Genomic DNA, 16,606 nt, shown 5'->3' with positions numbered 1-16,606 from the left:
AGAGTGAATTTTTAGGGGAGGGGGGGCAGCAGCAACTACTGCTGCCTCAGGCGGCAGAGGGGCCAGGATCGCCCCTGGGAGAAGCTAAGGGTCCTGCCAGGGAGTTGGAGCAGGTTGGAGTTGGTGGTGTCAAGCTGGCTCAATCCAACAAATTAAATTATATTATAATAATACATTTCAACTATTCTCTCTGCCAAATAGAACAATCAAAGTAACACATAAGCTCTGTGGAGAAGCATTCTCGTATGTTGTTTACTATAGGTTCAAAACACCAAAAACAAAAGGGTTTTTTTTAAAAAAAATACATATATATTTTTATCTGTCACCTAAAAATAAACTATTTCTTCGCAACAAATGTCAGATTTTACATTTGTATAGTTTTATGAATGACATTGGTCTGTTTTTCTGTGTAAAAACAAAACATTTTTATTCTACAGAGATTATCTGTTATGTACTGTACACTTGTGCCCTACAGCCCAATTTAAGATAGAATGGCTGGCCCCATTCACCAGCTAGGAACAAAGCAGGATCCCGCACACCCAACAGATGACAACAATATGCCTGGTGCTCACTGGCAGAGGTTCGGCAAGCCCCACAACAGAGTACAGCAAAGGAATTCCAATGGCACACAGGACTATGAGAAATCTTCAAAAATTTATTTCAAAGCGGAGTGCGATGCAACGTTTCGGGGAGTAAAACCCCTTTGTCAAGCATCATTCACCATTCACCAGCCCATTTAAATAAACTGTAATAGTGCCTCTGAAGAATGTATACAAACGCATGCAAAACCCTTTAGTTTTTTGGTGCTACTGATACTTTAAAGCAGAGATTGACAAACCTTCATTCAGGTCTCTCCAACCTCTCTGCCCCTTGACCAATTTTCTCATTTTACAAATTAAATCACATATTTAGGATAAAAATATCCACTGTCTAATCACTGAAACAATAACTATTTCAATGCTTTATATTTATATATTTAGATATCCTAAGATAAAAAGTTAGCAATAACAGATTTAAGGTTTTGTGGGTAAGCATGTACTAATACTGAACACTATGCAGCAATTCTTTTTGGCCCGTTTCGTCCAGACAAATATAGGGTATAGTCCAGGTTTAAGTTTTAAAATAAGTCAATGACACTTGGGTGCCTCAGTTTTCAAATATTGTCAAAAATTCAGGGTTGGATGGAGATCAGTGTATTGACTTTGTTGTCCAATATTTTCCTATTTATTCTTAATACACTTCAATTGTTCAAATGTCATTCAACAAACATGAAAACTTGAAAAATGCATAAAGGGGAAACATCACCAGGCCTGGTATAATCACCCCAAGATTGCTGGTGCAAAAGCTTAGGAGCTAAAATCAGCTGTAGCCCGTCCTAGAGAAGAGAGACTACCAGTCCAGCACCCTTGCTTACTAAACACTTAGTGCTTATTTCATAGAATTTATATTGTGCCAACACATTTCTGTAGGACTTTACAGAAATGAGACATCATTTACATTATTCCCTGCCCAAGTGGAACGTATAATCTAACGTTTCTATTTACATTTTTTATCAGTTAACCCAACTACGTTTGTTTATGGTGTGGGAGGAGACTGGAGTAACCTGAGGAAACCCATGCAGACACAGGGATAATATACAAACTCCTTGCAGATAGTGACCAGGCTGGTTCAAATCCAGGACCCAGCACTGCAAGATAGCAGTGCTACCCACTGAGCCACCGTGCATCAACTGCACTCATACTGTCATGTGATTGTGCTGCCCTAAGCAGTTGGCATTGGATGAGTAGATTATTAAGAGAGGGCAGTATCAAGGGGCAGAAGAATGCACAGTTTGGAAATGCATGGAAATGGCAGACTGCCTTTTGCTCTAGGCAGGCCCTTGCAACAGTAAAACAATGCTCTGAAATCTTGTTTTTCCCCATGCTCCATCAGACTAGCTAAGCAAAGAAAGACGTTTTGAGGACTCCGGTATTGGACAAAGGGGGTAGAGTGATAGAACAGTTAGAACAATTTTTATGGGTTTGTGTATTATTATTGTGCTATTTTGACCAGGAAACAAAACATTTAGGGGCAGATTTATCAAGGGTCAAAGTGAATTTGAGGGAATTTTCAAAGTATAAAAACCAAAATTCAAAGTAATTTTTTGGATACTTTGACCATCGAATAGGATACTACGACTTCGAATTAGATTCAAAGTAAGAATTGTTCGAATATTTGACCATTCGATAATCGAAGTACTGTCTCTTTAAAAAAACTTCGACTTCGAAGTGCTATTTGAGCCTATGGGGACCTTCTACAACCATTTTCTAAGTCTTTACACATCGAAGTAAAATCGGTCGATCGTACGTTGAAATCGTTCGATTCGAACAATTTACTTCGATCGTTCGATGGCCAAATTCAGTGAAAAATACTTTGACTTCAAAATTCGACCCTTGATAAATCTGCCCCTTACTGTTGATATTTTACTAAATTTGAGAGAAACTTCAGTGAAATTGTATCCTTACTGATGAATTTCTGTTCTTTGTGCCATACAATAGGTTTGCATAAAATTCAATCATAAACTCAGGCGGCATCAAAAAAATCTTTTACTATTAAAAATTTTTTTTTTGCAGTTTACAATAATGTTTGCAAAAATTCAGTATACATAGCAGTGATATACATACCACCTCCTAGAGGTTTGTGTAAGGCAAAAAAGAAGCAACAAGGAGTGTATATATTTGCCACAAATCTATAATATACTTACCATCATATACTTGCCATCATGGATATACTTGCCATTGAGTCTCTAGAATAGCAGTGTGCAACAGACAAACTCTCCAGACAAACATGCCAGAGATTTACAATCACTAGCAGTAGGGGCACAGCTGCCATGAAGCGAGTTGAGAGGGAGCAGCCCGCTAGTAACCAGGGGCAGCGAAAAGACTCTCCTGGTAACCGCAAGAGTTCAAATTCCGATTTTTACATCAAAATTTTTATTCTTCTAGTGCAGAGAGTGCAATTGCACTCTCTACACTAGAGGTGTGGGGCTGCATCACTGTAGCTGCCTCGGGTGGCCACCGAGTCCAAAACACCCCTGACTAGCAGGTTCATGTGAAGTCGCAACACAGAAGACCCATGTGGAAACAGCCACGGGCTCTAGAGAGGACAGTCATGCTACGCATATATCATTTCTGAAACTATGCTTTACGTATCTTTACACATTTAGTAAATGTTAAGCAACAAACTTTGTTTCCAACTGCCCTTACATTGAGGGACAAACTGATGATTTTGACCTTTTATGCTTGGAAATTATTGTCTCCAGGGGAAGTCCTGATTAAAATTGATTACATGTACATCATTTCAACAAACTTAAAACCAGTGTTCCTGGAAAATATTTTCTGACAGTGACACCTACATCAGAAGTGTGTGTGCAACCAAGAAGCACCACATTCCTTGCATGATCAAATATCCTTTCCTTCCCACCACCTTTATGTAACCAAAGAGCACCTACCCACTGTATAAAAATAAATAAATTTCATTCAGCAAGAACACTGACCCAAAAAAAAATTGCACCTATCAATTTTCCATACAGGTATAGGATCTATTATCCAGAATCTGTGGTTTTCTAGACAGGGGAGCTTTTTGTTATTTGGATCTCCATACCTTAAATCTGCTAAAAACATTAAATAAATCTAATATGACTGTTTTGCCACCAATGTGGATTCATGCAGCTTGCAAATAACTTTTAATTATGTATAAAGACGTTGGTTAGAATAACATTTTCTTTTATTAGGAAAAAAAATTATTTATTTTTACATCCCCTTTAGCCCAAAGAGAAAGAGAGCAACAGCTGAGGTGACAGCAGTATAAGATTCTGTAGTGAACAAAATAGCTAAAGGATAGAAAACAAAAATTCATGGCAATTTTATGGCAGATATGAAAACAATAGCAAGGGAACAAATAAATATTTGGACTAAGGCAATGGTTAAAGTAGAAATTATGTCGGGAGCATAAATAACAGTGTATCGTCACACTGAAATGTTGCATGGACAGCTTACTTTTCTAACAAATCAGCTGCTTGTATGAAGCAATTTATCTGTTTTATAATCCAGTCTCTCAAATATTGCCAAATAATGAACATAGTTATTTCCATTATTAGCCATCCAAAATCTGTCCTTAGCCACCAACAGAGAATGATAGGATGCTATACTAATTGCAGCACAGATAGTAACTAAAATGCGTGGATCTTTTAGGATTTCCTCAATACACATTCAAAATATGTTGTAAAGATCTTTCTAAATTCAATGGCTAATGAAAGCTGTATTTTTTTAAATTTATTTTTATTATCTGCACTGGTGGTTCTGAAACAACGCCGCACCTGTGGACAAGCAGTGAAGACTGTCGAGAAATGGAGTCTTGGCTACAGTAGAGCAAGCCTCGGCTACATTGTTTCAAGAGTCAGTTCCAGCAGTGTGGAAACAGAAAAAAAACAAATATAGGTATGGGACCTGTTATCCAGAATGCTCGGGACCTAGGGTTGTCCGGATACAGGATCTTTTTGTAATTTGGATCTTCATACATTAAGTCTACTAGAAAATCATGTAAACCTTAAATAAATCCAATAGGCTGGTTCTGCTGCCAATAAGGATTAATTATGTCTTAGTTTGGATCAAGTACAAGGTACTGTTTTATTATTACAGAGGAAAAGGAAATCAACTTTAAAAATATGAATTATTTGATTATAATGGAGTCTATGGGAGACGGCCGTTCCATAATTCGGAACTTTCTGGATAACAGGTTTCCAGATAACGGATCCCATACCTGTAATGATTTTAACTGCAATTACAATTAACTTTAAACTACTGAATCGTTTTATGAATGTATATTACCTTTGTGAAACCTACCCATTACATTTCTTTGTATAAAGTTCACTTGCATCAAACATTAGAAATATCATGGTACACAATGGCAATAACTGTACCATTGTTAATCAAAAAGAAAAAATAACCAAATAATAAAGGGAGAAAAAATACTCACAGTTCACCCCAGTCCATGGGTGCAAAAATTTGAAGCAGCAAAAAGATGAGTTTTCTCCGAAAATAAAGACCAGAAATTATAATTAAAAGTTCAAAACATTTATTAGGACATACAGATAACCTCCTAACGCATTTCATACCTACTGGGGCACTTACTCATAGGCTAAAGTTTACTTGCAGTCAATGCAAACCAGTTGGAAACGAGGCCCATGAGGAGTTAAAGGTGCCCCATGGAGAAGGTGCATGGCATATTCCTTTATAAGCATATTCAGGAGGTTCTGCTACAAACGATTAAACAGATAAATGCAACCTATAGCAGCCAGCTGTCATGATCGGCACTCAAAATCCAGAACCCATGCTAGGCTCCCTGGTCTTGGCTCTTGCTTCCGCCTTTAACAGTCGCCTTTCACCTCGGGAGGAGCCCTCGGCTAATCGGATGCCGTCAGGTCTTATAAATAGAGGAGCCAAGCTAAGGGTTCTGGACGAACAGAGGGGCACTGTTGTTATGCAAAAGTCTTTTGGGCGGAAGGCCACAGTTCAAGGAGCAAACAGAAAGCGTAGTCAAACAGGCCGGGTCAGTGCAGGCAGAATTCAAGCTTAGTCAAGGCAGGCACGGGTTGGAATACAGATATCAGAATAGTCGAATTACCAGGCAGGGGTCAGGATCACAGAAGTCAGAATGGTCAATCAGGCAGGGGTCAAACAGGAATCAGATAACAAGAATACACGAATATAGCACCCAGGAACTCACTAGGATGAACCAATAACGGGCAATGAGAAAATACAAAAGGTCCCTTTAAATATCTTTGCATTTCGCGCCATTGCGCCTATAAAACAAGAGGATGCGCACACATGAAGAAGAGGAGCGGCGTGGCGGGCGTCCCCGCCGATCCACTAGACCACCAGGGTGAGTTGTTACACCAGCAAATTGAGGTTATAACTAAAGGGGCAGTGTTTCCCCTATGATATTATACCTAGGAACAGAAGCAACTTCTGACTTCCCATCACTTTGCGTAGATCCTTTTAAGGCATGATATCTGAAATCTAAGCTATATGAAATGCTAAACTCCATCTGAGCTCAATGGCCCATCTAGGTTTCCTTTTGGCATAACTTTTCCTTTTGGTAGGAGTTTAAAATTGCGATGTGGCAGTACCATAAGGAACAATACTGATCCAATGGCTCCGTCATTATACATTTAGAATAGACACGATTGGGGGAGTGTCTTAATGTATATCGTCATCGGAGTAGTAGGATCCGAATGACACGACGGCTGGATGACGCTGACTAAGCTTGGCGCACCTTCCGTGACGAAGATCTAGCGAGAAGTGAATACAATGACGCACATTGCGGAAGTTTACTTCTATGCGTGCACAGAACGGATTCATCATTTTTGCCTTGATAAAGCTTCTAAGCGAAACACACTTCGGCGTTCCCTGCTTTTTTAATTGAAATTCTGTTCCTGATTCAGATAATAAAAAAAAATTTAAAAGTTTCTTTGAGCAATGATTCATTTTAGAACTCAACGGATGTGGGTGTGAACCGTCTGTGGGTCAAATCCAATCCTTTCAACAATCTTTATTCTTCCTTCCATTCTAAGGGGCCGTGGGTTTGTGGCTTCTTAGGGTTACTTAGCCTCTCCTAATTATTAGGGCAAGATTAATATCAAGGCCACAGCCCCGGTTACCCTGTCCTGCCTTAACTTTGAGGTGTCCCAGGCCTTAGAAAATAACAGGCAGTTAGTTTACTCCACCATCTATTCTTTCCTATTTCTCCTAACTTTTTTATGTATTATGACTGCATGACTTTTTAACCCCCAGTAACTTGGGCCATTCATGTATTCCTATACTCCTTTTTAATTAGTCAACAAATTACCTAGTTCTTTTCACATTAATTTATAGCACTGCACTTTATAGCATAATAACTGTATATTAAGTGTTGAAATATTAATTGAGTTTTTTCTAGTTTTTTTTAGTTTGGATATATAAATGAACTCAGATATAATTAATTGAATTATCCTGAAATGGTGGCTTTTAGAATTCAGGTTTAATGAATAAAATAATAGTTGCAATAGCACTTTTGAATCTGCACAGCACTTTAATTTTGCACTTTATTAGGTATTGAACGATACCTTTAGACTTTGTAAACTGGTAATTTATTAGTAACAGCAATTGGCGGGGTTTCTTTTTCCTAATTATTTTTAAATTTGTTATAGTATCTGACTTTGTCAGACCCTAGCCAATAACTGCTTAAAAAGGTTCATAATATATAAACAAGGGCTTCCAATTCTTAAATTTTGCCCACCTAGGTTATCTGACAGAAGAGACAACTGACCTCAAAATCAATATTTATCGATATGCAATAAATGAAGGTCTAAGTTTTTGAACACAGCTTTCTTTAACAATTGAAAAGTAAAGCACACATGACTTTTCATAACCTCCTAAACACAAACAGAAAAGGATTGTACTCGTGCCATCTTCCACCTTACTTTAATAGGTAAAAATCTGCAGCAATTTTACCTTGTCTTTATGACTCAATGTGTTACATTATTCTGGAAAAGAGACGCTCGGGGGGGATATGATAGCATGATAGCATATGTAAAATATATAAGAGGACCATACAATAGACTCACCAATGCTTCACAAACAGATACCTTCAGCAAACCTGAGAGCATCTGATGAGATTAGAACTAACAAGATCCCATCTTAAACTAATTGTACAGTATAGACATAAAAATTGGGTAAATAGGGTAAATAGGCTGTGCAAAATAAAAAATATTTCAATATAGTTAATTAGCCAAAACTCTCATGTATAAAAGCTAAAGTGACTGGATGTCTAACATAATGTTAAAGAAACAGTAACACCAAGAAATGTAAATGTTTTAAGTATTTTTGATGTTACGGTTTCTTTAAGCCAGACAAATGCACGCAATGTATTTAATATGAGGTGCATTGTCCTGTATTAAGTGGTATTTTCAGTCTTTGGAGGGGGTGGGTGCTGGCAGTGGAGGGAACTGATCAGGGGTTGTAAGTGTCCTGGGGCCAAATCCAGGGCAAGATGCAATCAGCCATTCATAGAGACAGTCCTGGGAATCAACCTCATCCACAGCCTGGAGCAGATCAGCCGCTTCCCGCCCTCTGCGATCTGTCACTCAGCAAATGGTCCCTTTTTCATTGGCAGCAGCAGCAGAGATGGAGAAGTAACCCCGGTCGGACTATCATTTGATCAGAAGTCCCAGGGCTCGGGCAGAGTCAGCGTCAGCACATCGAGTGTGTGGTGTGCAGGGAAAAGTCCAGCGGGAAACACTATGGTCAGTTCACCTGTGAAGGCTACAAAAGTTTCTTCAAGAGGAGCGTCCACCCAAACTGCCTTATCCGCAGCTTCACATGCTGTTAGTCGAATATGGGAGCGAGCCAGGGAGGAGAAATAGAGCACTGCAGGATGGATCGTCGCCCTGTCACCTTCTCTGAAGAGGATCGGAAGTGGAGTTTCAGTAAGTTATTTCTTAATAAAAAAGGCTTTGTGTTTTTAAAGTTTCATTTGTCTTGGTGTTTATTTTTCGATGTATACGAACACATTTTTTTTTACATTTTTTTGATGTTACTGGTCCTTTAAGGTCAGAAAATGACATGGCCATTCCAGAACATTCACTTTATTCTACTTCAACCATTCTTTGGTAGAACAACTTGTGTGTTTTGGATTGTTGCCTTGCTGCATGGTCTCTTGAGATTCAGTTCATGGAAAGATGTCTGTACATTTTCCATTAGAATTCTCTGGTATAGTTCAGAATTCATTGTTCCATCAATGGTGGCAAGTTAACCAGGGCCAGATGCAGCAAAACATGCCCAAACCAGAACACTCCACCACCATGTTTTACAGATGGGATAAGGTTTTTTTATGCTGGAATGCAGTGTTGTTCTTTCTCCAACTGTAACGCTCCTCATTTAAGCCAAAAAGTTCTATTTTGGTTTTACCTGGCCACAAAACATTCTTCCAGTACCCGTTTGGTTTGTCTTCATGATTCTTAGCAAACTGCAGTCAGCAATATTTTTGGGGGAGAGCAGTGGCTTTCTCCATGCTACCCTGCCATACACACCATTGCTGTTCAGTGTTCTCCTGATAGTGGACTCATGAACATCAACATTCGCCAATGTGAGACAAGCCTCTCGGACTATTAGATGCCTTGCAGTTTGAGTTATCGTTGATGGTTCACCACTTCTGGGTATGGTAACAACGGTCTGCAACTACATCCAATTCAACACAATCTGTCTGACAGTTGATTTGTGGAGTCAAAACTCTTTATGGATAGTCATGTAACCTTTTCCATCTTTATGTGCATCGACAACAAGGTCCTCAGACACCTCCTTTGTTCAAGCCAGAATACACATCCACAAATGTGTAATCAGGCTTTGCTGGATCCACATTCTTTAAATAAAACAGGGGTTTTCGCTCACACCTGATTGTCATACCATTCACCAGACTCTAATTTCACCTTCAAATTATATGATAATCCTAAAAATTCACTTACTTTTGCCACAGTAATACAAGATTTACTTCATGTACATTTAGGGTTCACTAACTTTCAAGCACCACTGTATACAAGGAATAGGATTGCTATACATGCCTGCAGATAACCATTACTCAATAGGTGCTTGGCCTAACCTTGGTAAAGGTCAGGCTTTGTGGCTGCTGGGGCACCACAATTGCTATGAAATTGGTGGTACAGATATGGGACCGGTTATCCAGAATGCTCGGGACCAGGGGTTTTTCGGATAGCGGATCTTTTTGTAATTTGAATCTTCATACCTTTAGTCTACTAGAAAATCTTGTAAATGTCATATTAACCCAATAAACTGGGTCTGCTTCAATTAAGTAACTATATCTTAGTTGGGATGTAGTACAAGGTACTGTTTTATTATTACAGAGAAAAAGAAAAATTTGGATTATTTGATTATAATGGAGTCTATGGGAGATGGCCTTTCCTTAATTCAAAAATCTCTGGATAACAGGTTTCTGGATAACGGATCCCATACCTGTATTCTGATCTGTTTATAGCAACGACAAGCACATGGAGAGGATAAAAGTCATGTATACTCAGAGGCCTGCATTTACCACACAGATCCATAGAGCCTCCCTGCGTCAAAGATACATGGGTGGCCACTTTATTTTGGGCTCTGAAAAAAACAACATGACTCCATCCCTTCAGGCATGCAGACCAAATACTGTATCCTGTACTGCTCTAAATAATAATACTGTATGACCATTTGTAATAAATGTAAAATAGTTAAAAATGACTATGAAATACACAATGCTGTGTACAGAATACCCAAATAGCTCAGTGATGAAGGCACACAGCAGTAAGCATCTTTTTTACCTCTCCTAATGCAGTATGTTTTAATTGCATGGAATCTTGTACAGTACAACATTTAGCAAACCATAGCATGAAAATTAAAGCAACTGTAGCAAGTAGCTAAGCTCAAGACAAAGAAAAGGTAAAGATTTATAAAGCTGCAATGCAGATTCCTATTGGCTCCAGTGATGTAGCCCAGTGGAAATATTATGCCTGGCTCAGGAAATTGGGGTTTACCACCGACAGCTGGGCCTCATTGTCGGGACAATCCCAAGGGAGAATTTATAGAGGTAAATGATTTACAGGGCTACACATGGGAACCACTAGCATCATCTAAATTAACCAGACAACAGGCCCAGATAAAATGCACCTGTTCTTAATACACATAGGAGAAAGGACACCAAAAAGAAAAACACACACACTACTGACCTCAGCTGAATAAAAGGTACTGCCTCCTGCAGTGCCTAAACCACATTTGGATATGAAAGCAGTGCCCAAATAATGGGTCTACACAGAAGAAGCAAAACCTCAAAATACAATTACTTTTTAGAATCAACTCGGTAGTGACAATAGATTGCACCATGCTTATTTAATTTAAAAAGACATTAGAACACTCTGATACCACACTTTTACAAATGATTTCTTGGACATTAAATCAGTCCATGTAGATGTCGCTAGTACATTCATTACATTTTATGATATTTTTTTTTTGTTTGTTTGTTTGGTGTACAATAAGCTTCTTAGCTACATTCTGCTGCTTTTAAATTTTTCTAATGTTATAACCCTGAAAATGCAGAATGGAGTTACATGTGCAAAGAATGCAGGCTAAAATCCATATATCTTTTAGAGGAAACATGTTTTCTAATAAGAACTAAGGGACAAAAGACAGCAAATAAAATGAACCTGGGGTGTGGCGATACTGGATAGAAAAAATAAATAGCTATATGCTTTTGTCCAACTGGCATTTTATTAGTGGAACAATGGTTGAAGGAAGGTCAATGAAGGAGACTTTGGAAAAACCAGGCCCTTTAGAAGTCAATTCACATGTTAGTATTATTTCTTAATACACAACCACTTTTACTTCTCAGATTTCCTGCTAGGAATATTCATGGATAAAAATTCATTGTGAGATCATGACTTCAGTGATGCTAAATCATACTAACTGCTACTCTGCTTTAAGTACAACATCAATCTCACGGAGGTAAAAACCACCCTTTTTTAATAAAATTAATATAAACCATGAAGATGTCATTTAGATTTTAATAATACACAAGTCAGCAGGTACCAGGTAATTTACTTGGTAAGATACAGTTACATGACTAAATGCGATAAAACCAGATTACACCAAAGGTCACTGAGGCCCAAATACATACTGGTAAAGGGTGTGTTCTCAAATCAGATAAACCATTGCAGTCACCATCTATAAACTGATGTTATCAATCGAACAGCCCTCCAATTGCTCAAAAAAATTCCCACAAGTTTAAAGCTAATGAAAATGCTGGGAGAAATAAAACCCAACATCTGTAGAGTCAGACTCCAATGGTTCATAATCATATTTGACTCTTTACTGAAAGCTAAATGCTTGGAATATATTAATGGTTGGCTAGATTCAATCCAACATATTTTTGAAGACTGACCATAGGCAACAAAATGTCTTTTTCTTCACCATAAATTTGCAAAATGACGAAAATTTGCCAAAATGCATTGAAGTCTAGTGGCGTCAAAATTATTTTGAGGTGCAACAATTTTTTTGGATGTGCGACATTTTTTTTACACCCAATGGAGTCTATGGGCGTCATTTTCTTGGCGAAACTCACTAGTCATCACTAGTCTCAAGTGCCATTTCCCTTGCAGTGAAGGACTGGGTTATCATTGTAATGATATGGGGTTAGTTATCCCTGCCCTTCTTAAGGGCAATCCAAGACAGGTTTTGTGATAAAGGGGTGAACCATGCCAGATCTCATGCATTGAAGGTAGGCACTAAAGAACTGAATGAAGGCAGGTCATCGAGTCAATCTGAAGACTGTAAATCATGTCTATTTTTTGTGAGGCTCAGAAATATCAAACCAATCCAAAACTCCACTAGGTTATGGAGAAAATACATGTACCTAGGGTTTAAAATGCTCACCCTTCACAAAGTTGCTAAGGGGTTGCATTGTTTTTCTAGTCAGGCTCTACACAAGTGAATTTCCAGAGAGAATATAAGCAGTTAATTGAGAGAGATGTGAGTGAGGACGGATGTCTGTCAGGAATCGTGGTGTCACTGATGGAAAGAGTGCTACAGAACCAGTGAATTTCGCTAGGCTCCACCTCCATAGTGATGGGTTTTTACTAATCTTTAACTAGTCTTTGGCTAGGCGCTATCTGCCTATTACACTCTCTCCTGCATTTTCATGCAACATGACTGGCAGCTAACATTGGCAGCAATATATAGGTAGTTTCAGTCATGTTATTGCCCACAGGACATTGTACTCCCCCGCAGGCTACAAAAATGACCCTGTGCCATGGCATGCCACATGGGAAAATAAAGTTAGGCCACATAAATGCCCACACAATACGGATATGGTTAGTTGGCATCTCTGCCTCAGCATCTAAGGCTCGACCATTCAGCATGTATCAGAGGCCTGAAATGATTCACCCCTTTAGCACACACCTAAGGCCTAGCTTTATTCACCCTTGTATCAAGGACTGACTTCAACATTTCATAGCCTACATAAGGCCTGACTAGATTTACCCATTCAGCATCACCCTGTGATCCAACTGAATTGTGAGCCCATCCCCCATTAATGCACACAGATAAAGCAAATAGTATATTAACCCATACATGTGAGTGATTCGCCTCTAGAATGCATGACAATTGCTGAGAGATATATTAAAGGCCATACATGGGGCAGCTCATGATCAATTGGCCCAGCAGTATTTATAGAAAAGATAAGGATTGCTTACAGTCAAGGTGCTTTTTCTTGGGCCCCATCACTTCATGAGTGGTCGCCTTGCAGACTGCCCTGGCCACTGCTGAGCCTGTCACACTGTACTGTGCAGCTGCGATCCGATCTGTCAGCGTCTGGCCCGACATCTTTGCTTTCTCTGTCACAAACAAGAGACAATATCCGATGTTAAGGAGCCATTGGACAAGGCCGACCTGTAACAGACCGAAAGATTCTCACACACAATTGGGTTATAGATCCACAGTGGGCAATACAGAAGCGACTGTCAATATCTGGCGCAGCGAGGAGCCCTTGTCTGCCTTGTCCATCCCATGTATCGTATTGAGTGCAAGCCTAGCAGCCCACCTCTACCATCTGACAGCCAGGCATCTGGCAAATGCTAAACAACGGTCACTGCCGATCTTCCACCCCAAAAACAGCACAGATAAGAAATGCACCTTATCAACCCTGGAACTGAGCAAAGCCCTTAAGAACGGCAGCCTTGATCTCTTCTTCTCACACACACTCAATCCAACACACACTCAATAGAACACATCCTCCTCCTCCCCCTCCCTGCCAGGGGATTACAATATCACTGCCCCACCCCCCGCCTTGCATCTCACTCCAGCCTTCTGCCTTTTAATTATTAAAGGGATAAAATGCCAAACGAACTTTCTATAGTCCAGACATGTTACTTTATGTCATTATATTTATAATCCGAATAACCTGGCAGTCAATTTCATTAGACGTGTCTCCAGGTGTCCAACTGCTGAGCTGCAGCGGTCACTAAACTACAAGTCCCGGCATACCTGCGGTGCAATACTGGGAGTTGTAGTTTACACGGCAGTCATACGCTAGGAAAGGTAGAAAGCTGCAAATACAGAGCCTTGCCTCGGGGCGGCCTTTATTGCAAGGTGCTGCGCAGGGGAGATGGATCCATTCACTGTGTGGGGTGAGGGGACAGGGAACCTGTGAGTATCTAAATGGACATGTCGCTGCCACACTACGGCCATAGGGACGATGCAGGAAAGATGCTGCCACACCTGTTTCGGGCTGTGTGTGTCTTCCCTGTTTTCCTCCGTGGAAAGTGATGCTACAGCGCTGGCTAATGCTGTGTGTGATCCCTCCCCCAGCCCAGCATTTAAGGAGGTGTGATAGACCCATCCCCTCCTTCTGTTTTACTAAGCACAGAGGGCTCCCATTGTACAGTATGGGGCTGCACGCCTGCCATTCATTGCAAATTTCCTTCCAAGTGTATTTTATATGGAACAGGAGTCAAGGGGTACCTGAGAGCCCAATAAATAAATCAACAAGAAAATGGTGTATTAGAATAAGGCAGCCCCTTGGCCTCATTTCAGTGTCAGACTGGCCCACAGGAATACCAGGAAAACTCCCGGTGGGCCCAGGTGTTAGTGGGCCCTCCTGCTTCAAAACATTTGGTTTATTTTATAGCCATTTCCTATTTCTATTAGAAGAAAGAGACTAAATAGATTGAATAATAGATTATAGTATGTAAAGTAAAAAGACTAGGAGAATAGCAGTTGAGTGAGGAGAAGAATAATAGTACTGAGAGTGGGGCCCTGGTCTAAGATTTTTGGGTGGGCCCCTTACGGAACGCATTTTAGGACATCCTCCGGCAAAATACATGTCCTCCATGCGATGTCCTACGGCTTAGGAATGCCGCATCGGGTGCTTTTACCGTCACTCATCCTCCAAATCTGCAGTCATACCTCCGTCCTCTACCCTCCCTTCTCAGCTGTCAGTCATACAAACAAACCGCTAAGCTGGCCATAGATGCAAAGTTCCGATCTTACGAATCATCGTACGATCGGACTTTCCCATCTCCCGACCCGCCACTAACCATTCAGATCAAAGTCTTGCCAGTCAGATTAGTTAAAGAACAGATCAGCAATGTTCTGCCCCTGACAGCAATCGTACGATATCTATGTCCAACCAAAGCTAGTGACAGTCTCCCACTGAAAATCGTACGATCGGCAATACACGCAGAGATATTATCGGCAGCCGACAGAAATTTTCTAACCTGTCCGATCGACCAGTCACCAAACGACTGATTTCCGCCGGACGAAAAATGTCGGGACTCTCCACACACGGTTCGAAAATTGTACGAATCCTCGATTCGTACGATCAGATCTTTGCGTCTATGGCCAGCTTTAGTCCTCCACTCTCAGTCCTCCGCCTTCTGCCCTCCACCCTCATCCGCAGGATGTCCTAAAATGGGTTCCGTAGGCCCCTAGTGTCCCAGTCCAACACTGCCTCATAATATGTATTGGGCTCTTAGAATGTCATTTTACAATTTGTGTTTGATCTGTTAGCTACTGCATATATACAAATTATGTACCAAACATATACCAGTTGTGGATGCAGTTATGTCACAAGGTAGAAACTTATATATCCGCATGTTCTAAGCTTAATCTGAAGAGCAAAAAAAGAATGGAATGTAATTACGCTAGCTTTTTAAAGCGGTTGATCGCCGTAAATTAACTTTATTATTAGGTAAAGAGTAATATTCTGAGACAATTCGATTAAATTGGCCTTTATTTGTGGTTTTTGATTTCAGTTTTTATTCAGCAGCTCTGCAATTTCAGCAATCTTGTTGCTAGAGTCCAATTTACCCTAACAACCATGCATTGATATGAATAAGTGACTGGAATATGAATAGGAGGAGGGCCTGAACAGAATGATAAGTAATAAAAAGTAGCAATAACAATATATTTGTAGCCATACACAGCATTTGTTTTTAGATGGGATCAGTAACCGCCCTTTGATGGATGGAAAGAATCAGAAGAAGAAGCAAGCCAAATGAAGGCCAACTGAAAAAGTTGCTTAGAATTAGCCATTCTATTCCATACTAAGTGTTAATTTAAGGGTGAGCCACTACTTTAACATGAATTATTCAGCATTAATCTCAAACCCATGGAGTAGAGAGTTGTAGTCAAACACATGCCTGGTATTATTATATATAATTGGTAATTACCCCTTAGACCCCCCCCAATCCCCCAACCCCGATAAATTTACATAGCACACAGTTAACATGATGGATAGTTCCAACAGCTAACAGAAAAGAGATTATAGGTTACCTATTTGCAATGTGAATGTTACAAAAATGGACGTGAATGATTTGCATATGGAACTGAACCACCATTGTATGCTTGTTACATTGTAAATGGTAATTGTTCAAAACACAGTGGATGGTAAATGACATGTAAAAATCAGTAACAACGAGTACAAGGTACTGTTTTATTAAAATGGAAATATATTTTTTTTAATTTTAACTATTTTATCATAATAAAGTCCA

General features: G+C 39.8%; 1 protein-coding gene across 20 annotated transcripts in view; it reads right to left on the bottom strand.

Moving 5' to 3' along the window:
- The window catches only part of snap91.S (synaptosome associated protein 91kDa S homeolog), a 66,096-nt gene extending 51,672 nt beyond the window's left edge, over nt 1-14,424 (bottom strand). For 18 of the 20 annotated variants that reach the window (XM_018264303.2, XM_041563942.1, XM_041563946.1 and 15 more), the window contains exons 1-2: nt 13,749-13,893; nt 13,310-13,450 (exon numbers count right to left, since the gene is read on the bottom strand). In XM_018264303.2, the coding sequence (XP_018119792.1) occupies nt 13,310-13,439 (130 nt within the window). In that variant the 5' untranslated portion in view covers nt 13,440-13,450; nt 13,749-13,893. 20 annotated transcript variants of the gene reach the window in all.
- Nucleotides 14,425-16,606: the final 2,182 nt, after the last annotated feature.

The sequence above is a fragment of the Xenopus laevis genome, chromosome 5S (assembly GCF_017654675.1).
Source record: "Xenopus laevis strain J_2021 chromosome 5S, Xenopus_laevis_v10.1, whole genome shotgun sequence".
Taxonomy (NCBI): domain Eukaryota; kingdom Metazoa; phylum Chordata; class Amphibia; order Anura; family Pipidae; genus Xenopus; species Xenopus laevis.
This window is presented reverse-complemented; position numbering and strand designations above follow the sequence as displayed.